This window comes from Larus michahellis, chromosome 1 (assembly GCF_964199755.1).
Source record: "Larus michahellis chromosome 1, bLarMic1.1, whole genome shotgun sequence".
Classification (NCBI taxonomy): domain Eukaryota; kingdom Metazoa; phylum Chordata; class Aves; order Charadriiformes; family Laridae; genus Larus; species Larus michahellis.
This window is the reverse complement of record NC_133896.1, coordinates 123,190,181-123,213,437: the sequence shown is the minus strand read 5'-3', so window position 1 is coordinate 123,213,437 and position 23,257 is coordinate 123,190,181. Positions and strand designations below refer to the sequence as shown.

General features: G+C 37.4%; 1 protein-coding gene across 2 annotated transcripts in view; it reads right to left on the bottom strand.

Moving 5' to 3' along the window:
• Nucleotides 1–5,189: 5,189 nt before the first annotated feature.
• DYRK1A (dual specificity tyrosine phosphorylation regulated kinase 1A) overlaps nucleotides 5,190–23,257 on the bottom strand; it is an 87,329-nt gene continuing 69,261 nt past the window's right edge. For both annotated transcript variants that reach the window (XM_074602087.1, XM_074602098.1), the window contains 9 exons: nucleotides 19,487–19,579; nucleotides 18,439–18,627; nucleotides 17,545–17,692; nucleotides 14,477–14,763; nucleotides 11,955–12,101; nucleotides 11,438–11,578; nucleotides 10,860–11,166; nucleotides 10,374–10,498; nucleotides 5,190–8,512 (listed from right to left, as the gene is read on the bottom strand). In XM_074602087.1, coding sequence (XP_074458188.1) covers nucleotides 7,889–8,512; nucleotides 10,374–10,498; nucleotides 10,860–11,166; nucleotides 11,438–11,578; nucleotides 11,955–12,101; nucleotides 14,477–14,763; nucleotides 17,545–17,692; nucleotides 18,439–18,627; nucleotides 19,487–19,579 — 2,061 coding nt within the window. In that variant the 3' untranslated portion in view covers nucleotides 5,190–7,888. The remainder of the gene's footprint in view (nucleotides 8,513–10,373; nucleotides 10,499–10,859; nucleotides 11,167–11,437; nucleotides 11,579–11,954; nucleotides 12,102–14,476; nucleotides 14,764–17,544; nucleotides 17,693–18,438; nucleotides 18,628–19,486; nucleotides 19,580–23,257) is intronic.

Here is a 23,257-nt window from a genome sequence, read left to right as displayed (position 1 = left end):
ACATTGCAGCAAAGAGGAGGAATCCCACTGGTACTGAACTGCGCGAGCCCTGCACTGGGAAAACAGGCGAGTGAGACTGAAACTTCGAAAACTAAATTCCCCTCAGCTTATTCTCGATGCCAAGGTTTCCAAATGGAGTTTCCTTTGGGTGCAAATTATAAAAGGGTTTGTTGCACATAAATGCAGAATAGCTCAGAACGCGCTCCATTCAGGACCAGCCTTTCTGCCTGCTTTAGGTAAAGAGAACTCTTCCTCCTCATCGTCATCATCCTTGCAGTCTCAAAATGATTAACTCGACCTACCAACTGTTAACATTTTATGCTGGGAAGGATTTGTGAAGGGAGCCCTGAATGCGCTACAAAATGGCCAGAAAATCTGAAGGAGGAGAGCGGCTTTGGAACACCGCAGCAAGTGGTATGTGAGAGACCTCTTCTACTGGTGAGGGGGAAGAGAGGTCCTGAGGAAGGCAGTCTGGGCAGAGAGGTTTTCTGCTTGACACTTTCCATCAGTTTCATCAGAACAAACAAGCTCAGCTTTCATTTTTTCATACATCATTTTCCAATTGCTAACCAACTAATTGTCTTTCGACAGACAACATGTGTCACATTAATCTCCTTTCCTCCCACTTCTCATGGGGAGACCTACAGGAGGTGGATTTGGTTATTAATTTCTATTGGCTCATCTATGCTACCGTCCTTTTTTTACTCAAAACCTTATGGAATACCCGTAAGATCTGAAGTTTCAAGAAATTCTTAAAATCCATGGGATTTTGCAAGAGATTCATAAACTAGCGCTCAGCAGGACTCATCTTTGTGATGATCACACAAAACTGGACTAGAGAAGCAATGTTTTTAGCCCTTTCCTCACTTGTAGTTATTTTTTAAGGGACCAGTCCAAGGACTCCCTTGAAATTTAAGTCAAATTTCTTTATATACACACTGCAGAAAGTCAGCACAGCAGTAAGGAAGCCAGAGTTCTTTTTGAAAAACACAGAAGGCAGCTACCAAGCCATGTCTTCAAAATTAAAAGCTACTGCCATCCTATTGCTTTAAGCAGTGAGAACAGGCTGACATTATGCAGAAAAAAATAAATGGAAAAATGCAATGCAAACATGTTAAGACAACAAGTGTGTCCTACAGTCAAACATACCAACTTTCAACACCCTTTAACAAATAAATGCTTTGAATTAAAATGTTGCTATCGTACAAATTGTAAACAGCAATGCATACATGATAACAAAAAAAATAAAGCAATCCTTTAGACTCAAAATTGGTTTTTCTAGAAAGAATAAAACCGCTCATCTGTTGCGCCACTGGCAAAACAATGTCTTCCCAGAAAGTTTTCATGATAGCCTCTACCAGGAGGCTGCAACAACAAAGAATCCAAATGGCTAATCTATTCATGAGAACATTGCATATATTATAAAAGCACTCACACTGGAGACCAACATGTTTCTAGGAGATGCTGCGAGACTGCCTGACGGTCGCAATTCCATGAGATTTGTCCGTTTGCATGCAAAACAATGATGGAAGCAAACCACCAAAACATTTTTGTATTTTCTCTGTTAACTGAACCGCTTTAAACTAAATTTGACATGTAAGATGCAGTGTTCTAGAGAATGTAATGCCCTTGTAACCAAAACATGTGCCAAGATATCGTGACAACTGTATTCCAGGATGCTGGTGTTTGCAGCAGTGGGAAGCAGAAATTCCTGTTGAAGCTGTTTCTATGGAGTACTTGGAGAATAAGAGCTGGACTGCACGACTTACCAGAGATGAGAAACGCCTCTTGCGAAGATGTACAGGAAAGAGAAATAGAAGAAAATTCCAGTGTACTACACAAGAAGTTTAATTGCATTGCCTCGTTTACCTAAAGCCACATTACATTCTGTTGTCCCAAAAAGCATGATCTACGTGCCGGTTTCTCAGCACTGGCTCTACTGAAATTCAGACCAACTTGCCCCAGCCCAGGATGCATCTGCGCTTTAGGAATATTAGAATTTGGTTTAGAAAGCCAAATCTGGTCCGTACTTTCCTCCTGAAAGGATTTATGGCATTTTTACAATAATGGTAGTTCTGTCTTACCAATAACGATGTTATTAGCCTTAATTTTCAAAACAATAGATGATGCTTTTTCTTATTTAGACTGAAAATACTGTGCCTGTTTTCCTTACATACTAGTTTTCTGTTTGAGGTTTGCAGCTTTTCATTATGACGCTGTTTATCATTATTTAGCTGGGACACTTTTCACTGTTGCTCACTGCGGAAAATGTGCTTTCTGTGAAACAGAGGAGGTCCTGCCTTAGGAATGAGGACCTAAAGTGGATCCACAAAAAAACATCTTTTAGGCTATATAGATCCTGTGCCCTTTATACTCCATGGCAACAATTGATTATTTTTTTTAAGGATGTCTTTGGTCAGTCTCACTTCCATTCTCATCCCACTAAACACACGTACAAGTTTTAGCATCACTCACTCAAAAACATACACTACTTGGGGTTTGGGGTTTTTTATTCCTACAGTTCTAAAAATCCATTTATAACATCTGCTTGTGGTTTGCCTCTTTTAAGGTCTCACTAGGCTCTGCTTTCAGCCCATTTTAACCTATACATGTCAGCCCTAATTAGTAAATAAATTAAAATCCCTTCAGTTGCCTACGTGCAGCCAATCCACCCTATCCATTACTGCTGCTTCTCCCAGTCTGATCTCTCCAGCATAGCCTTGTTTGGTCTGCTGTCTGAAATCAAATCCTCCTCCTTCAATTTAGCCTTTCTAAATTGCAATAAAACCATCCCAACTCTTCATTTCTGCTCTTTTGCAAACTTCCAAATTTGACCCAAGTCTTGACAAATAGCCTAGATTCAAATCCACCTTGAAACAAAACACAGAGCTACATTCTAGACAGCTCTCACGTTAATTACTGGAATCCAACCTTCTGTGAAAAACGTATTTTCCACTCAAAATAGATCTGTTAAGCCTCATTCAGCATGGGCATGAAGTTCTTCATTTAGCTTCCATCACATGCTTTCCTAGGACCAAGACCACATAAAACATTTCTTGGTCCCACCTTCAGCTAAGGTCTGCACAATTCCACTCCAGCTGAGCGTATTTCTCTCCCCTCCCTATAGTGTTTCTCACAGTGGTCAGACTCCCTCCCACACAGAACATCCTTTCAATTCCAACCCTTATTCTCTTTTCTAGATCTTCAATCCTCACTTTCCCCCTAGAATCTATGAACATTGCTTAAAGTGAATTAAAATTTCTCTCTGCCATTCAGAAGGGGAGCCTCAACTTTAAAACTTTTAACTACCACCTATGTCTGGCTTATGAAGCGTATCACATTCTTGTGTCACGCACGGCCTCAGGGACAGTCCCAGTGACCATCTTGTGATTGAACTCTGTGATGCTCTGCGACATCTAGCATAGAACATAATAAACAACAGAAACTGCAAATCCTCTCAGGTCTAGGCAGATCATATATATTTGATAGGGCTGGTATGGAGAACTGTTGAAATAAAAACAAGGCATCTTAATCAATAAGGAAAAAATAGTTCAACTATCATTGTGAGGTGGAGAAATAAATACCAATTGCAAACTTCCCAACATGAGATTGACTACAATTTGGCAAGGTGACCTTCTTTGCGTGACAGATGGAAGATAGTGTGCAATTCTAATGTCCATCCTTCTAAGTAAAATAGATCGCTTGCCAAAGTCATGTTGGATCACACACAAACTATCCTCATGAGATCAACACTCAGCAAGAACTCTACTTTGTAGTCAGTCGCTTGTGTAATTTGGACTGGAAAGATACTTCCATACTATTTAGAAGGTCCATATAACGATCTTATTGAAATACATTTGTTCTATAAATAAACACAACATATTCACCGCTCTGTGTCAGAAGGTCAGAGTTTTCGATTACTTCCTGATTAAAAAAGGATGTTTCTGATGGGTTTCAACAGGAATTATCTTCAAAGGTATTTAAGATGTTTCAGTTATCAAGAATAAAATATAAGCACATTGATGGTTTAATGAAAATAACGATGGTAAAGTGATAAACAATGAAGACAAGTCACATCTATAGCTGAATCCAACCCTTCTGTAAACCAGTCCCGTTCAGACATCATTATACTTACAGGATGGAAGACTACATCCCGGAAGAGCAGCAGTTCTGAAAAGGATTTAGGAATCATGATGGATAATCATCTAAATTTACAATCTTTTAATGCAAATAACTGAGACTGAAAGATTTAAAAATGCAATCCTTGGAGGTATAAACAAACAAGCGAAGATATAAACTGAAAGGTTCAAGAATGTACCTGCACATACTACACGCACACAGCAATACTGAAAATACTACCAGATGCTGTATGCAGTTCTTATGTCCATGCTTTAGAATGGATTTCAAACATCTGAAGTTTCAGAAGAGCCGAAAAGCTTTACAGTTAGAGATTTAAAGAACTCCATCTATATAGGTTATTAAAGTTAACATATTTTTATGTGAATAAAGTGAAATAGTTTAAAACTAGAGTAGTTATTCATTATTCTAATAGGCAGCTAGCTATCTGATGGCCAGCAGCTGTAACTAAACCGTCCTAAAACTGAAGGAGGACTAAGAGTATGGAAAATAATCTAGCTGAATCACTCAAGAGACACAGAAAAACCCTCACACTTGAAGAATCTATATGAAAATCAGCTATCTTTTTCAAAAGTATGTTCTACTGCACCAAAAAGATATGGACTTCATGATGCAGAAATAACTAGACTGAATTCTAGGGATAATGGCATGCCAGCCAGATTATTTCATTACCACGGTCACTTCTGGCCTTAAAATCAGCTAGTCGGTAATAGGTAGAAAGCTGCAGTGCATATAAGAACATTCAAACTAACAGATGATAATATAAAGAACTCAAACTACAAGTACAGTCCATCAGAATCAAGCAGAGCTGTGTTCATACATCAATGATACCTTGCTGTTTCAATTAAAAACTCAAAATTATCTGTTACGCCTCCAACTTTTACTTTCATATTTTTAAGTCTGTTTCAATGTATCTGATATTTACATATTATAGTATAATTATACCTACCATACCATGGCTTGGAGTAGGTTAATTGCATAGGAAGATTTACTATGTTTACATTTTTTCTTAAATTACTCTTTTTTTAAAAAGCACAGTAAAGAGTCTGAGGACAAATTATTCAACTGTTTATCATACATAAGACTGCATGACTATAATACAAAGGGCTTGTCTTTTCATTTAACGTTACAATATACACAGCAAGTCCGGACTAGATCTTACAATCTGAACACAGGTATTTAACCTTTTCCATGCTGTTTATGTTTACAATGCACAGAAGTCCTGTAACCAAACTGTGTAGTAAAGCACACAAAACTGGACTGTAACATAACACAGTATGCAGAAGCACTGGATTTTATGATTTCTTCTTTATGTAGATATTTTTCTTTTAACTGCTTTATTTTTTGGCGCTTGCTAAGGTGTGGCAACCCGCGCACACAAAAATTACCCAGATTTCATATTACCCTTATATTCCTAGACAGCAGTAAGTACTGGATTCCTTTTTATATTGCTAAACTCAGCATCCTGTTTCTAAGGTGACAGTCTTCCAAATCCTGTAAACTTCTCTGAAGTACTGAGTTTAAAAATTAAAAACAAAAAAGAAGGAAAAAACCGCCACTTTCATCCACAGGGATTGACGTGTCAATACAAAAGAAGTATGGATTGCTTGATTCAAAAAAATCATGATTTACAAAAAAATGGTAATCCCAAGTATTCATTCCGATTTCCATGGTAGTCAGCTGCTGCGTTGCCACTGTAAGTATAAAAAATTCCACCTTTTAGTGTGAAAAATGAGATAGCCACATGGAATTGACCAGTATGAACTCTGAATTTTCTGCTAAATTAACTTTTAAAAGGGCTTACTGGCAGAGGTAGATCACTGCTTCTGTAATATGGGCAAACAATGTTAATCTGGGATGGGCAATCAATGAATTACCCTTACTCTTTCAAATGGTTTTCATGGAGCTTTTTACTTTTCATATAAATAAATCTCTTAATGGGCCCATAAATTTTGCAACTGCCAAGCTGACTGTGTTATATTAAGGCAGCATTACCCAAAAATTAGGCACCTGTTAAATACAGCCTGCTAACCTCAGGTCTCATGTGAGTGTTTTGCTTTACTCAGACTATTATTTTGGACCTGTTCATGCAATCAAGGTCTTGCCTTCAAGTTTACAATTATGTTAATAAGGAATACAAGAATCAACTGCTGGTTTCATAGCTTCTGGATCTAGTGTCCCTTTTACCTTCAGAAGCCTGAACACATTTATAATGTAACAGATGTTATAGTCTTGAAGTAGATGTCAATCTATTATGTTCAGTACACAGATTGCTGTAAATGTATTGGCTATGAATTCAACAACAGTTCCAGTTTTGTTTAAGCAATAGTACAGCCATAATTTTCAACTGACATTTAAAAATGGTCTAGTTACACCTTGTGTCAAAGTGCAGAACTGCTACATTATTGGTTACAGACATCTATGTGCTATAAAAACAGCTTTGGTACAATAAATTATCAAAAAAGAAAATAAATTTTTGTAAAATTCACAGCATAATTGTGAGGCAAAAAAGCAGTCACATAAAATTCTGCATTTTTAAAAATGTTCAGGATGAACAGAAGACGTCTTTGTGCAGAAGTAATGGTGGAGAAACCACGTGCCGAGAAAAAGCAAAAGAAAAAAGTAAAAAGCAGGAAGGGACACAGTTGTAGCTATTTCCATCAAACGCAAACCACTACTCCTGTGACCTTCAACCAATAAGGAAGTCAACTTTATGACACACGCAAAGTGACCTTGCAATACCTTACAATAAGTGGGTCACAAAAGTCTATTTTAAAAGAAAGGCCTCTTGAATTACCCATTCTCTGTGTTTTCAGCATTAAGGACTGTCTGCAAAAGCATGTCCAAAAGTGATTGCATCTGAAATGGCAGGCTCTTCTAACTTAAGAGTCCAAATCCATAAGGCCAAAGGTTATCCCAAAGACCACCACTTAGACCTCCCCAGGACTGGCCAGGACCGACCCGTTGATTGCTTCTCAGTGCACCTCAGTTATGAAACCAGTCATATTTCAATACTAACTGACTGTGGTCTCCAAAATATGAGACCCACAGAATCCCAATTACAATTGCTGCTTTGATCCTCAGTAGATTCAGAAAAGGAGAGTTCTGATCACCGCCACTTAGCATGCTTAATGTGCCTTACAAACTCCATTACAACCGTCCCTTTTTACAGCTGAAGAATATATATTTGTGTAATCTGAAGGTCCCTCTTTCTTACAGTACTGCATTTCTGTGCCCATGTTTGTTTGGGGAACTAAAAAAAAAAAAAAAAATATATATATTACTCACTCCCCTCCCACCCAAAAACTTCAAAGGGCCTTTTTATAAATCATGTGCAATGCCTTTAGAAAGAAACTAGTTTGCAACTACAACTAACATTTGAACAATAACCCCTGTTGAATGAGACCAAATAAAGCCCCTCCCCCAAAAACCAAACTATGACTAGGTTGTGGCAAGTTAAAATGGGGGAAGCAAAAGATGAACACCACTAAGCTATCCATTAAGGTGGGTCCGGACATGGCTCTTAAAAAAAAAAAAAAAACAACCAAAAAAAAAAAAGCCCCAAAAACCAACAAAAAAAACTTCATTGTCCCTTTGCAATCTTTTCAAGTTTAAAAAAATAGTCAGCTTTGCCCTCCAGTAGCGGTTCAGTGAGTTTATCTCCTTCTGATTCAAGCAGCTTTGCACTTTGTTTTTGGAAAAACACCACTTCTATAAAAACACACAAGAAACAAACTTAGTTTCAGTTTAGTCACGAGCTAGCCACAGGACTTTGCTGAACACAAACTCCTGTCATGGGAGACTCTTCTCTATCAATTCCTTGCCTCATTGCAAGGTGTCCTTCAGTCATGTAATGAGCAGGACCTGTATTAGCAGAAAACTGGTATGTTGGATGTCCAGCTATGCCAGTTTCTTGGCGCGGATTAGAGTAGACTGTTAAATTCATGTCCATAGCTCCATTTTGTCCAAAGTCCAAGGTATTAGCAGCCACTGGGCGGTTCTGATAGGCCTGATTGCCTTGGTTACCAGTAGAGGAGGAAGATGTAGAGGAAGAAGTAGTTGAGGAAGACAGGGATGTCATGGAGTGGTGACTGTGGCCCACCTCCATAGAATCCTGGGTGGAGGAGCTGTTTGTTGGAGAATTGTAGACTCTCGGCCTGGTCCGGCTACCCAAGGCTTGCTGTCCATGATGGTGGTGGTGGTGATGGTGGTGGTGGTGGTGGTGAGAGCTATTTCCGTGATGATGATGTAATGCATTCTGTTGTTGAGGGGTTACATGAAAGGTGGTTTCTTGAACTGGATGGTTTTCAACAGTGACCTGTGTAGGAGCTTCAGTGGCTGTCCAACCAATTGGAGGAGGAAACTGTTGTCGAACCTATGTTAATATGAAAAATAAAAATTAAAATGCTTACTCAAATCTATTTGCAATATATGAGAGACATTAAGTTATTAATGTTTATGCCAACTTTTAAAAACGTTAACCAAACCTTGCAGCTGCAAAATTATTCTAGAAATGTGTGCATGTAGTTAAAAAGCATTTCTAATACACTTTTCTAAATACACCTTAGGAAAAACGCACTCACATTCTGCATGTTTTTTTCACATAATTCAAGTAAGTCCAATATGTGACCTTACTGTCAAAGTTATACAAGCAGCTTTACATAATAGTAGCAATGAACAACATAATATTTGTACACACCTATAACAATAAGGCCCTGATCCCTGACTCAGGCCTCTGGATACAATAAGCATACTAAGCTAAATTAGTAAGTTGTAGTTCATATCTTGAACGGTGTCAACAGCATCAGAGAAGTACTACACACACCTCCGGAAGAACACAGCTGTTTAAAGATTACTCAAATAGCAAGATGAGCCTCAAGAAGGCCAAGTGCCGGGTCCTGCACTTGGGCCACAACAACCCCATGCAGCGCTACAGGCTTGGGGAAGTGTGGCTGGAGAGCTGCCTGGCAGAAAAGGACCTGGGGGTTCTAATTGACAAGCGGCTGAACATGAGCCAGCAGTGTGCCCAGGTGGCCAAGAAAGCCAATGGCATCCTGGCTTGTATTAGAAATAGTGTGACCAGCAGAAGGAGGGAGGTGATTGTCCCCCTGTACTCAGCACTGGTGAGGCCACACCTTGAGTATTGTGTCCAGTTCTGGGCACCTCAATATGAGAGAGATATCGAGGTGCTGGAGCGAGTGCAGAGGAGGGCAACGAAGCTGGTGAAGGGCCTGGAGAATAAATCTTATGAGGAGCGATTGAAGGAGCTGGGACTGTTTAGTTTGAGGAAGAGGAGGCTGAGGGGAGACCTCATCACTCTCTACAACTACTTGAAAGGACATTGTAGAGAGGTTGGTGCTGGTCTCTTCTCACAGGTAATTAGCGATAGAACAAGAGGGAATGGGTTCAAGCTGCAGCAGGGTAGGTTTAGGCTGGACATTAGGAAAAAATTCTTCACGGAAAGAGTGGTCAGACACTGGAATAGGCTGCCCAGGGAGGTGGTGGAGTCACCATCCCTGGATGTGTTTAAGAGTTGTTTAGATGTGGTGTTAGGGGATATGGTGTAGGGGAGAACTTTGTAGAGTGGGGTTGATGGTTGGACTCGATGATCCCAAGGGTCTTTTCCAACCTAAATGATTCTATGATTCTAAGATCTAGCCACACACACCAATTTGTTGCATAAATTAAATTGTCTACTTGGGAGAATTTATATTTTTATCTGTTCTGCACTAAAATAAAAATATTATTGTATTATTTCTAGATAATAAATGAGTTGTTGCTTCTTTCCAAGAAGCAGTATTGAATAAATATCACCAACGATAATGTTGATGAAGTACTCGAACACCATAAAATGGAAGAACTCCAGTGGGAGACCACAGAAGTATAAGCTAGTTTTTCACTAGGTTGGAAGATGCATACTTCTGTGTACTCTTATGCCCTGTGTAAAGTGAAGCACTGACAGCTCCACTTGACTTATTGTTGCTGATGTAAAAGCTTCACCCCTGCAGAATCTATGGAAATTTTTACAGCTACCTGCAGTACTTTTGCCTAAGTGACTTACCTAACATACAAAGGACTATAAAAGAACTGGGGGTAAAAAACAAACCAAATCTGATGGCTAGTTCCATGTCTAAACCACTTCAATTTTGAAATGAAAGTGTTAATTAGTTTTAGGGATTTAATACTCTCAGAAAATTCATATAAATCAAACAGACAAAAGCTCTGCTTAAGCATACCTGTGGGCTGTGTGTTTCACAGTCCATTGCTTGAACAGCAGCAGTGAAGTGTCCACCACTATGTCGATGCTGGTGTGTAGGGTCTGACCGTGCCCTTCCACTGTTGCTTGTTCCAGAAGATCCACCTATAAAATCATAACATGCACAATAACTTAGAGACACAAAATTTAAAGCAAGCTGTAAAACAATGACAGCATGAAGACATTTAAACTGCTTCAAGGTAAAAATACAAGACCCATGATAAACACTCACGTTTTTGCTCATCTACTTTTTACGGTTTTTTGGAGCTGCTACCTGTTCCAGCTGATTAAAATAATTTTTCTGATGAGCATGACTGACATATTTGTTTTTTAACAAAAACAAATAAAAACAACAAACAAAAAAACGACAAACAAACAAAAAACCCAGAGAACATTTATCTGGGAAAGACTACTTTGATGTGATTAGGAAATACAATTTTGTTATCTATTAATGAGAAAAACTTACCTGAGCTTGAAGATGTACTAGAGGTGGTTCCTGAAGACTGTGACTGCTCCATGGCAGGACTCGTAGACACACTGTTACTTGTGTTTGTACCTTCGTCTGCTGTTTTCTTAAAGAAACTATGCTGTAGGGCGTAATAAGGTTGAATTCGTGTCTTAGGGTCATAATCAAGCATCCTTAAGATGAGGTCTTTGAACTTCAAGTAGTCAGCTACAGTATGACCCGATTCCCCAGCACGACGTCCACCTGGTCCTCCTGTTTCAACTCCTAGTATATTGTGAAGTTTACGAGTTCCAGGCGGTTTGTATTCCTGTTGGGAAGTTAGAAATTGCTTGAAATCAAGTTATATATTAAGCCTTGGATGTGCATAGTTCAAACATGCCGTAAAAGGAAGTAAGACAAATAAAAGTAAGAAACTATTCAATACTACAGAAAGCGTTATTTAATCAACCTGTCTGACAACATGGGACAATAATAACAATAAAGCTACATTTTCAGTAAGGCATGATGTAAAACAAAGTAACATCTTGCCTTTTTTTTGAAGAAACAGTCCATATTATCATCCAAGTTATGTAACCTACCCTTTTTCCATCTTTGGTCTTCTTTAAGTTCCAAGTGCCCTCTGGCAACTTCTCAAAGAACTTTCTTGCTTTTGGTGCTTGGTCAAGGATGTGGGTAGGTGGTATCCCCAAAACTTCCACTATTTTATTCATTTGATCCACCTGTTCCAAACAAAAGAGTATTTGTGAAGAACGTGACAGACAGCTAAGCAGTGTAACAGACTGAGATTCTACTCACATGGGAAGCAAATGTTAACTACCCAGATAAATTCCAAAGTAATTATGAGATTATAAGAAAAATCCAATATGTACAAAAAAAATTAGTGAGTAAGGAATAAAAGGGGGAACCCAGAAACAGAAAATTATTAACAGGCAATTTACAGTTCTGACAAAAGACATTGCTGTCATTGATATTTATTCATTTTGGAATTACTGTACTTCCCTAATTTATGCATTACAACTAAACAGATGAAATTCATGATGAGAACGAACAAAACAAATAAAATAATCAAATTACTGTTGTAATATAGCTGCATACCTCATTTGCCCCACTAAAAAGAGGCTCTCCAGTGTGCATCTCAACTAAAATACACCCAAGGGACCACATATCAATTGCAAGATCATAAGGCATTCCCAGTAGCACCTCTGGTGATCGATAAAAACGACTCTGGATATATTGGTATATCTGAAATAAAAACATCTAAAGGTAATACACAGCACCCAAAAAGCACCATTATGATTCTGTACTACAAAACAGAACTACCATGAAGTACATTTTTGGTGTAGGGAAAGTCAAGGTATCAGTGATACTAAAAAGTATCTATGCATTACATTAATAAAGATACGGAAATGTTAATTCTTAAGAAAATACCAGGATTCACACTGTCTCGCAAACAAACAACAAAAAAGTGCAGATTCACTCATGATAACAGTATTTTACACTTTAGGGTTGATGAGTGTAATCTCATGCAATTACAGGTAATCATACAGAAAATTTTAGTCTGTTATCACCCTTAGAAAAACTATTCCACAAGCCACATCAGAATCACATAACGCTTCAGACAAAACTGACAGTAAAAGATCAAAAGCCACAATTATGATGTGATGAAACGAGATGAAATTATCAGGTGATTCCAGGAACTAGAAAATAACACATGGGAAATAGCAACCTCCCTCCACCCCCAACTATCCTGCTTATTTCACAAGACAGATAATTCTATCTTAATTCTAAACTTGGAGACTGGCTTAAATGTAGGCATATTAAAAAAACAAACAAACCAACCCCAAAAACCTTAACAAAAAAACCCCAAACCAACTCCAAAACACTTGGCAAAAAACAACCAAACAAAAAAATACCCCAAACAGAACCATACTTTATATTCCAAGTAACATGCAATTTTATCCAGCGCTTTCACCAAAGATACTGCTATTTCCTTACTGCTTTTTACGTTAACTTTAATGCATAATTACACTAGGTTTTTGTATTTGTGCTTCTCAACGTCTCAAAATTATCTTATTATTGACCTAAACAATCTAGATCCCATTTCACCTCCCGGTGTCTTCCTTCACCCCAGGCTGAAAAGTTTCTAGTTTATAGCAAAAAGTCCTTTTATTAATCTAAATACATGTCTCACCACTGCCTTCAATACAATATTCAATATTCTGATCAAAACCTATTATGGGGAAAAGCGACAAGGTGCTATTGGCCAGTCCCAACTCCTCAAAAGAGAAATGGGGGACTGCTGTTAAAGTTAGTCCACGAAGTTTCTTAATTCTTCTCATATAATGATCCCATCTGCAGTATTACGAGTTGTAGTTCATCTCTTTTGCAGATGTTGCATATTTTTGGGAGGTTTTTTGGTTGCTTTGTTTGGTTTTTCTAACACAAAGCTTTCTCAAAGCAAAAAGACATCATTCACAAATTTATAGCTAAAACTGCCAAAGATACAAAATGGACAAGGGAAGGCTCAAAATCCTTTTTTCAAAGAAAAAAGACAGAAGTCTAACTTCTGTCTATAGAAGCCTTCTTTACCTCTCTAGCTAACCATTTGTTTTCAGTGCAAGTTGCTAAAGCAAAGGTACCCTGAATAGAAGTGGTCATTTGCTCACACAGATATAATTCTTTCAACCAGGAAAGAATCTATTTGTACCGGGACTATAAGGTGCAAGCTGAACAGGACATCCTGATAAACTTTTCAGTAAGCAAATTGTCGGTACAAATCAGACGCTTGAGGAATATGACTCAAAGCTCTTCCTAAAGAAAACAGGCTTTTGCATCCAAGCAGAATTATGTATTGTCTTAAAGTGTTAATGGTTATTGTATATATTTTAACACTTCTTAAAGCAAATACAGAGCTAATTGTCTATGCTGGACTGACTATACTCAACAGATTCTAACAGCTCAAATAAAAAATGCACTCATCTTCAAAGTATGTGAACAACAAGACACAATTGCAAATTACGGACCTATCCTAATCTGAGAACTGTTGACAGAAAGCAATTCAGCCCTTCGCCCTGGAAATGCTTTGCACATATGCATCTTTACTCATGGTAATACCACCACTAAACTCAATTTAGTCTTTTGACAGTTGATAAAGTGTTTGTAAAAATGGGTTAGTTATAACCAGTATAACCAGTTATAGTGCAGTGCAGTGCTCCTGCAATGTCTCAGCTCTCAAATATCTGATCTCCAAGGCACACTAAATAGAGGACATGAAGTGGAAGGAGTAATACATATGGAAAAGAAAATTTTAAAAAAGAGTATTTTAATAGCACTGCAGACTTCTACAATCAAGTGCTGATGCATTAACATAACCAAGGAGAAAAGAAAGATGGAAAGTTTATCACTATGGTGAAAGTTTATCTACTATGGCACTAGAATCCATATTTAAAGCTCCTACGGACTGTTGATCTCTAACACCCTATGTAAAATTAGTCACTATTTCATTTAACTCATCATTAATAAAGTTTAAATTAGCTATCTAGGTATTATCACTTAAAATATTAATTTTTTCTTATGTATCCAACAGTAGCATAAATAGAATTTTTACTAATACTCACCCTCTGTCCAAGTTGACACGAACTGCCAAAATCAACAATCTTGATAGCGCTTCGTTTGGGGTTACAGAGCAGGATATTCTCAGGTTTTAGGTCACAGTGAATGATACTAAGTTCAGGAGTCGCCAGAAAAAGCAGTGCAGTGCACATTTGCTGTGCAAATTTTCGTGTCAGGTTCAATGAGACACCTCTGAAGTTGGTGTTCCGCAACAGATCATACAGATTGTAGGACAACATTTCAAAGACTAAGCAGAGATGGTTTCGGAACATGAAGTGGCGCTTCAAATGCACTTTAAAAAGGGGAAGAAAATAATTAACACATATCCCGTGTGGTAAGTATTAAGTACTAATTACAACACAATGCTTAAATATTTTAATAAACACGTATGAAGCTGACCTGTGAGTAAGACAATAGTGTTACTTTTTTCCCCCCGCCCCTAGATCTGTGGTTATTTACCGAATACTGCTGCTATGCCTAGGGTATGGGGAACATTTTGCACACCAGAGGCATGCTCAGGTGTACCTCACTAAAGCTGTAATAGACAAAAAATTATTTGGAAGATAAAAAGATATTTTTTCAAAATAAGCTATCACTCTCCTCTTAGCAAAGTCAAACATACTTGTGGATAAATAAAAATATCAGCAAAAAAGACAAGAAACGTAAACTGTGTGTAATGTAACCTTTGTCACAACACTTGATCTTTTTCAGGGGACAGTTCATTTCTCCTAAAGCTAAAATTGTATTCAAGTCCAAGCAGATTGGAAAAAAGTGCACATACAGTGGCAATCTCAATCATAAAGCAGGTATCACACTTCAGACTGAATTATTTATTAGGGATTTCCCTTACACTTACAGAGAAAATATCTGACTGTCAGATGAATTTAAAATATACTAAGACATTACTGCAATTTATAAGCTGTGATTTCAATGGATTACTTCAATTAATAAAACTGATCAATATCCCAAAGGCATTATATTCATTTCAGTCAGGCATAATCTCAATTTATGAAAGCAACCAATCCAGTCCAAATCAAATAATTTTTTTCCATGAAATAGTTGAAAAATTCATCACATTAATCTTTTTAGAGGCTAGCAGGATTTACCAGTCTGACAATCATTCAGGTTGGTTACCACAAGTAAAAGAAAACTGAAATAGGAGAAATACTTCAGCCCTCAGATAAAAAACACACTCCACTTCAACAATACAGTTCCCTTTTTGTCATAATATCTTGAACCAATATTAGCACAAGGCAATTCAGGCTTTCAATTAAGGTCATTACTTGGCGTCCTATGGATTTTTTTTTTCTCCATTATCATAAGCCAGTTCTTCATGTGTACCTTACAACTTACCTGTACGATACCATTTGCTTCCACCCTGATGCCGGTTCTTGCAATACATCATTGTCTAGACCTTTCATATTTTCTCCTCTTTGCCGTATTTCCACTATCCTCCCACCATGAAAGTATCAGCACCTTTTCATGCTCTTGTGGTCTTACTACACTCGATTCCAATCCCTACCCACACCACCTAAGCTTGCTGGACCTGCCAACTTGGAAAGAGGCACCACTTACTCCAACTGATCTGTAACTACCAGCATGCTACCGTCCAACTAGTACCACTTGCAGCCACCACATAGCTCAAATAGTCTGGATAAGAGCTGAACTTGCCACATCTTTCCTTCAGTGAAGTCATGATATTTGAACATTTCTCCTCCAGTCTGCCACCAATTTTCACAAAACTTGAAGACCTAAATGCTTTCCTATACTTGTGTTAGATCTGAAGACGACCACTTGGAAGGTTTAAAGGTACTAGAGGACATCTGACAGAAGCATAAGCAGTTATAAACTCTATGTCCTTAAAAATCAGGCTACATTGCATTTAACCATGTTCTCCCTGAAGTCTACATTTTACATCACACAGTATGTTGTAATACTTGCAATGCTTTCAGCCTTATTCATCTATTCTCAGCATCATCTATCTGAAAGCCTATGAGAGGTTGGACTGTCCACACATATAACAGACTTATTTTTTACAGTAATATGCTGAATGCTTCAATTAAGTCTTGTTGCAGAAGTATGTTCATAAGCAACTGTTCCTATATTTACAAATATTTTACAGTGAAATGCCTAGAGATCTCAGTTTTTCACGGCCAGTTTTTGTACAGCATGCAATACAAGGTATTCATTCAAAACTTTATCTATTTGGGTTTTTTGATCTTTACTGATGCTGACAGGTTCATTAAATACTGTGTTAAATAAAAGGGGAACTATTCAAAGCTACTCAAACAGATTTGGAAACAAGCATAAAATCACCTGCCTAAGCAAAGGCACTGTTCAAAATTATCAGAACTTTTTTTTCCTTTTTTTTTTTTTTTCAGCACTGCTCTCTATATAAAGCCATCCTGCCTTAACTCACAGAGGGAGATTATATGATGTTTTGGTCCATTTCATTTTACCTGATATTACAAACAGACTCTAAAAATTTAAAATTCCAAGAGCTTATTTGATGATGCCTATAGTGTGTTTATTTGCTGCATATTAATCTGAAACTGGTCATGCATCTAATGTTGCTGAAACATCTTTTTGATACAGCGTGCTGTCGAGTTCAGGTTTTGTTTTATGTAAAGATGTTATTAATAAATTTAAGTTAAAAATACCTTACATTAAATATGCATGCTCTTATCCATGACAGGTCTGAGATCATTTAAGATATATTCAAAGTAGTGAAAGAGATGCAAACTACAACAGATCACAGCTTCTGTGGAAAAGCTGGTCCTTAGCAATTTCTTCAGGTGTCTGTATCATTAACTGGAAAAAGAAAATTCTACAAAAGATCTCAACGCTACAGAAGTAACAAGTCTGTTATCCCAAATAATGTTTTATATTCTTCTTCTGGATCTGGTCCTGATGCAAAGGAAACTGGAAAATTTGCACTACATAATATTAATAATTTTAAAAGTTGTATTATTCTTTTCATTTCTTTAGTACCAGAAGCATCTTATGCTATATAGCAAGATCTAAAATATTCATAATTTGATTAAATAAAAATTAAGAATAACTATTCAAATACCTATATAGTACTTCATCTCAGTGTCATGTTTGTTCATAAGCTCAAGCAGTCGCACTTCAATCTGGGCTTGGTTTAAGAAAGCCTTCTTGTTTTTTATTATTTTGATAGCCACCCACTCCTGTTCCACTCGATCGTAAGCCTTTACAACCTGAAAGAGGAAAGTCAAACACATCAGTAAAACCTACCGAGTTTTCAAAATACACCAAAACTCACTTTCTAATCTTTCTTCACTTTCTGAATTCGGAGAAAATATTTTTAGAATTTTTGTTCTTTCCAGTTACATTTCTTAAGTTTCTTCTCTTACTTGATACTACAATAAAGTCACAATTGATCACGTGACATTTATTGCAGTGATGACGCAGAACAGAACTGAGGCTTCACTGAGGCTTCACTAAGGCAAGTGTTATATCGAATGCAATTATCAAATCACCAAAAACAATGTTGTAAAATGACTGGCAGAATCCAAGAAAAACCAACAAAAGCAACAAAAGAAAAGCTCCATCCTCCTTCCAGCCATTTTCTCAACCCTTGGCTGTAGCTATGAAAAGTCAAAACAAATGTTACTAAGTAACATTTGTAATAGATAATCCTAAACACTAGACTGTTGTTTTAATTTAAAAACCCAAGCCAAACAGCTAAAAATGTGAACGGGTAGCAAAAAGCTGAGGATTTGCTCATTACAAAATGCTTTACCAGATCTACATACTGAAGCATATTCAAATGTTATCTGTATCAACAAGAAACAGCACAAAATACGAGTGCCTTGAGCAGGCACTCAGTATAACAGGATTAAGAAAATTACTTTAATTTTAAAATGAAACAGGAATACCACTTCAAATGAAATGCATATTACGATTCACATGAATGACAGGTTGCTCAGCTCATTCACATTACCTGTCCAAAGGATCCTTTGCCTATTAAAGAGTCAATTTCATAACGATCCATCCACTTCTCCCCATTTTTTACAATGTAGTCATAGTTGTCATCATCATAGCCATCATTGTAAACTTTTCTCTCTTTTTTGTGACTCGAATCATCTCCTTGGCCCTGCTGATGCCGCCGTTTTTTTTTTGCATAGTAAACCTAAATGCGAAAAGCAAGAGCACTTTGTACAGCATCAGTTCAATAAAGAATAGAATCAGCTATTATAATCTTCATATCTAATCCTGAGATTTTAAAATGCAACTTCTACTACTGGAAAAACAAACAATCCTCTCCTGCTATCACTCTATTTGAAGTCATATCATTATACCAAAGCAAAGTCTTGATGAGTAATTTAAAAACTCAGAAAGTAGAGCTAAATAAATGCACTAATAACACTGATCCCCAGAGTTCATAGGTGCAAAAAGAAAAGATACATCACAGTACACTATGCACACAGCAAAATTAAAAATGATAAGTAGCCTGGAAACAAGTTATCAGTTGCCTTTCTACAAGACTGGAAAAGAAGAATTCCAAGGAAGTCAGTAATCACTGCAGAAATCCCTTCACAATCCCTAAAACTGCCAAAGAGTTAGTTTCTAACTGATGCTTTTCTATATTAACGACCTAATTTTTATATTTTACATTTGCCAATAATATTTAATGAAATAATTTAGAGAAAACACAATTTTCCTTAAAAGCCTTTAGACACTTTCATAAAGGTTTATAGCATGAGCTAAAAGAGCGTTTGTGCCACTCACTTCTTATCATGCAAGAGCAAAGCTCAACATTTGTTTATAGAACAACAGAAAAATAACTTCCAGGATAAAAGATTTCCCACGTCCTGGACAGAAGGCAGGACCATGACATCCATGATCCCAAATGAGAGGTGAACAACAGACAGAGAGCTTGTTTTTTTCTTATCTCTTCACAAGATAATTCAGAGAAAAAATACTTAATAATGTACTGTAAACAAAAACTTCACATGGATACATATTAGAAAGATAGCTGGAACCATTACCTCATTAATATGCTTGTATGTTTTGATCAAATCTACGGAGAGTTTCCTCAATGGAGCAGTGGCTGGATCACGGAAAGTTTGGGGCATCCGCCTCTGTAATATGACCATATCATAACTTAGAAAAAAAAAGCTAGAACTTTAACGATATAGTTACTACACCAAATCATGACATTCCTCACAGAAATGAGCTATTTCATTGCAACGTTTTTTTCTTTAAGCCAATGTTAAAAAAAGGAAAACAAATATGGGAAACAAAAGAAAATAAGAATATAGTTAAGTTACTTTTTAATGTATTTAATTTGTCAAAAAATAAAGAAGTAAATCCCAATATTTCTACCTCTCCTCCCGTTATGCCTAACAGGCTTAATTCCAATAAACAGTTTTTCCCTCATTTAAAAATACAGCTCCTTTGACAACAGAGATTCTTGCTGACATTACTCCTCTACCTCCTGACTGATACATAAACTGTAACCATATTTAATGTATAGCTGCCTTAAAACCACAAATGGAAGTTAACAGTAGTAACTACTGGAGAACTGAGGCAGTTTGCCACATTTAAACTGTATTAAATTCCAAATAAAAAAAAAAACCCTCAGGTCTGCCATGCCTCGCAATATTCAGGCCTAAATCTAAATCCTAAAAAAAATATAAAGAAATATAAAGCAGGCACATGAACACCATACCACCTTTGAAAGTTTTAAAACAATGTCCCTGAAAAGGTAGTCATGATCCTCATTTGTTTTTCCCACAACTGACTACATTTAGAACAAAACCATCTTCAACAGCAGGCCATTTTTTTTAATTGGTTTCCTGAAGAAACAGGACTTATTTGCATGCCTCTTTTTTTTCTATACACCCATGCACCATGTAAATTCTGGATCTACCAACCAACTTCTATTCCTCTTTAAGATTCATTTGAAATCTCAGAAGATAAAGCTCCTGAAAAGATAAAGTTCCAAGTGGCAAGCTGGAGGTGAGTAGTATCCCCGGCGAAAGCAGAAAAAACTAAGTCACAAACTACTTCATTTGGCTACTGCTGACTACCGGCTCAGCAGACACTTAACAGCACAACTGTCCCACCAGACAAGCTCTGGCAACTTCTCTGTCTCACCCGGTGAGAGCGTCAGCTGGGGAGCTAGGAGAGAGAGTGGCGAGGTTAGTGTGACTGCTCCCCTCTCTCCATTCCCTCTCTTCCCAATGACAGAAACACACGGGGCAAGTTTAAGCGATTGCATTGGAGAAAAGCTTGTTTCCTATATGCTAAAGCTTCTTCTGCTTCCTTACTCATTATTAAGAGGGTTAGATGATCAAGCACCACCACACTCAGCCTTACAACTCTCATCTCTCATTATCTCATCTCATGCCATCAAATATGCTCACGCTCATAACTCTCTTCGCTTCCAAGTGCTTAATTTCATCTGCTGCCTCTTATTAACAGCTAAACCGATATGCAGCCTCCTGCAGAGCTGAGGAAAGAGCATAAGCCATAAACAAAAATAATGAAACTGATTTTTATATCAGTATTGCTAAACTAGTAAAGGAACTGGAAAAGCATAACTCTTCTATCTTTCATAGTATTACTCAATACTCATAAGGGTGGCTGTGCAAAGAGCTCATTTTTTTTTGCTCAGCGTCAAAAATCACGAAGTGACCCCAAAAAGTTCTCACAAATGGAAGCGATAAAGACTGTTTGTACTTCTGAAATTGGACCTGAACTCAGGTACCCAAACAACCATACTAGAAGGCTAAGCTCAGGCTCTCTTCTTGGTGGGTGCGCAGACCGCACAGGGGAGGGAAAAAGAGAGTGCGAGCAAGAGCGAGAGAACAAACACAGCATGAACAAGGGAGAGAGCTGAAGGATGAGGGAAAAGGCAAGAGACTTACAGTGAGGTTACTGCATCTGCGTGAGGCTGGGACTCCCAACAGGTACAACATTCACTGGAGCTGAAGGCTCCCGAGAAAGGGCAATTCAAAGCTTTGATGCACACCACTCCAAATATGCCCACCTAACGTTTTTACACCCCTGCAAGACTGCTGACTTGTGGTCTTTTTGATTAGGGAATGCTTCTCAGAGACAATACAATACAGTTAAACTTCTCTTGGGGAATTTTAACCCAAGTCACGTCTTAGGTGTTTGTTCCATTCCACTTTTGGATATGCCCACTACTACCAATTTCCCTTAAGTAGTTATACCAAATTAATTCCTTCATTCTTTTTATTACAAGCACAACCATTTTGTAACCATCAGGAAAGTCTGTTTTAAAGTTTCCTAAACAAACTACTTGACATTCACAAAACATTTTTGTTTCTTCCTTTCATCTGTTACACAAATGTGAACCATTAAACAAATCACACCTAAATATGATCTCTTCTGGTTCTCTCCCACGGTACTGTTAAACAACTAAACCGCATCTAGTCCTAATCCCAGCTGTCACTGTTACAGGCTTTTCAAATGCAAGTATTTCCTTTACATTTCTTAATCTGACTTAAAGAGTTTATTGGAACACCGGTAGATTTTACTGGTAAAATTAACCATGCTGCGGCACAGGAATACTGGCAGGGACCAGTCTCTGTCCTAGGCTGACATGCCCAGCACAGGGTCTCCGTTACGCAGGTTACGAATTTTGAGGAAAGAGTCTCAGTGTGGAAGAAGTCCATAGTTCAGGTCAACCATTCAGACATAAAGTTGCTCTAATTTGGCACGGGAATTTGTAGGACAAGTATTCATGTTTATTTTCTAAGTCAAATTTGCTTGCTTAAAAAAAAATCCTTTAATTTCAACTCTGAAATAAGCATCCTGGCGAAAAAAAAAAAAAAAAAATATATATATATAATTTGTTGCTATTCCCTAATCATAAATAATTGAAATACTGCAGGCTAGCCCTATGTTGCTTGCAGTCAGTACCTTATTTGAAAATTGTGCTTTTAATTGTGCATTTAGACCGTCACAGATTCCTGAGGACACACTTTAACCTGTATGAACTTTTTAACAGGTACTATTTTGCTCTCCTGGGTTCATAAAGTTTTGGGTGGGAGAGGAGAAAGAATTGACCTTTTCTTCCCCCCCCTGTTATATTGCAGAATTTGTAACATTCACTTCTTTTTCCAAGATACTTTTGAAGACTATTACTCCCTTCTTCTTGATGACAGAAGACTATGGAACAAAGTGCTCATTATCCGTTTTATACCGTAACACTCTCAAATTCTTTATCATTAGGGTAATACTGATTTCCCTCTTGGCTTCAAAGAATGCTCAACCACAAAAAAAAAAAAAAAAAAAAAAAAAAAAAGAAAGAAAGAAAAATAAAAATCCTATTGCACAAGCCTCAGTCTCTATCTGGTGGCCAGACAGCAACACTGCAACCTCAGATCTTCCCAAAGAAAGAACACAAATCAGAAGATACGTTTGTTTTTCAAGACTGAGACACAAGAAATTACTTCCATTACAATTATATACGTCAGTAAATACCCATCACATTCTGGCTGGTCCACATTTATGCCTCAATGGAAACAGTACAGCTACCTGGGATGCTACCATAATGAAAATCACGTTGCAAGTAAGGAATTGAACTTTTATTTACTTTACTATTACCCAAACACACGTGACATAGTGCTGAAAAGCAACCTGTTACTAGCCTAAACAAAGAACAGAGAGACATGCATAAAGGCAACCAAGAGCTCTACTTGCATGTAGTCAACACATTTGAGACAAACCACATTTAAAAGAACCTATGACTTTTTAACTCAGTTATGTTACTTTAACTAGCATAA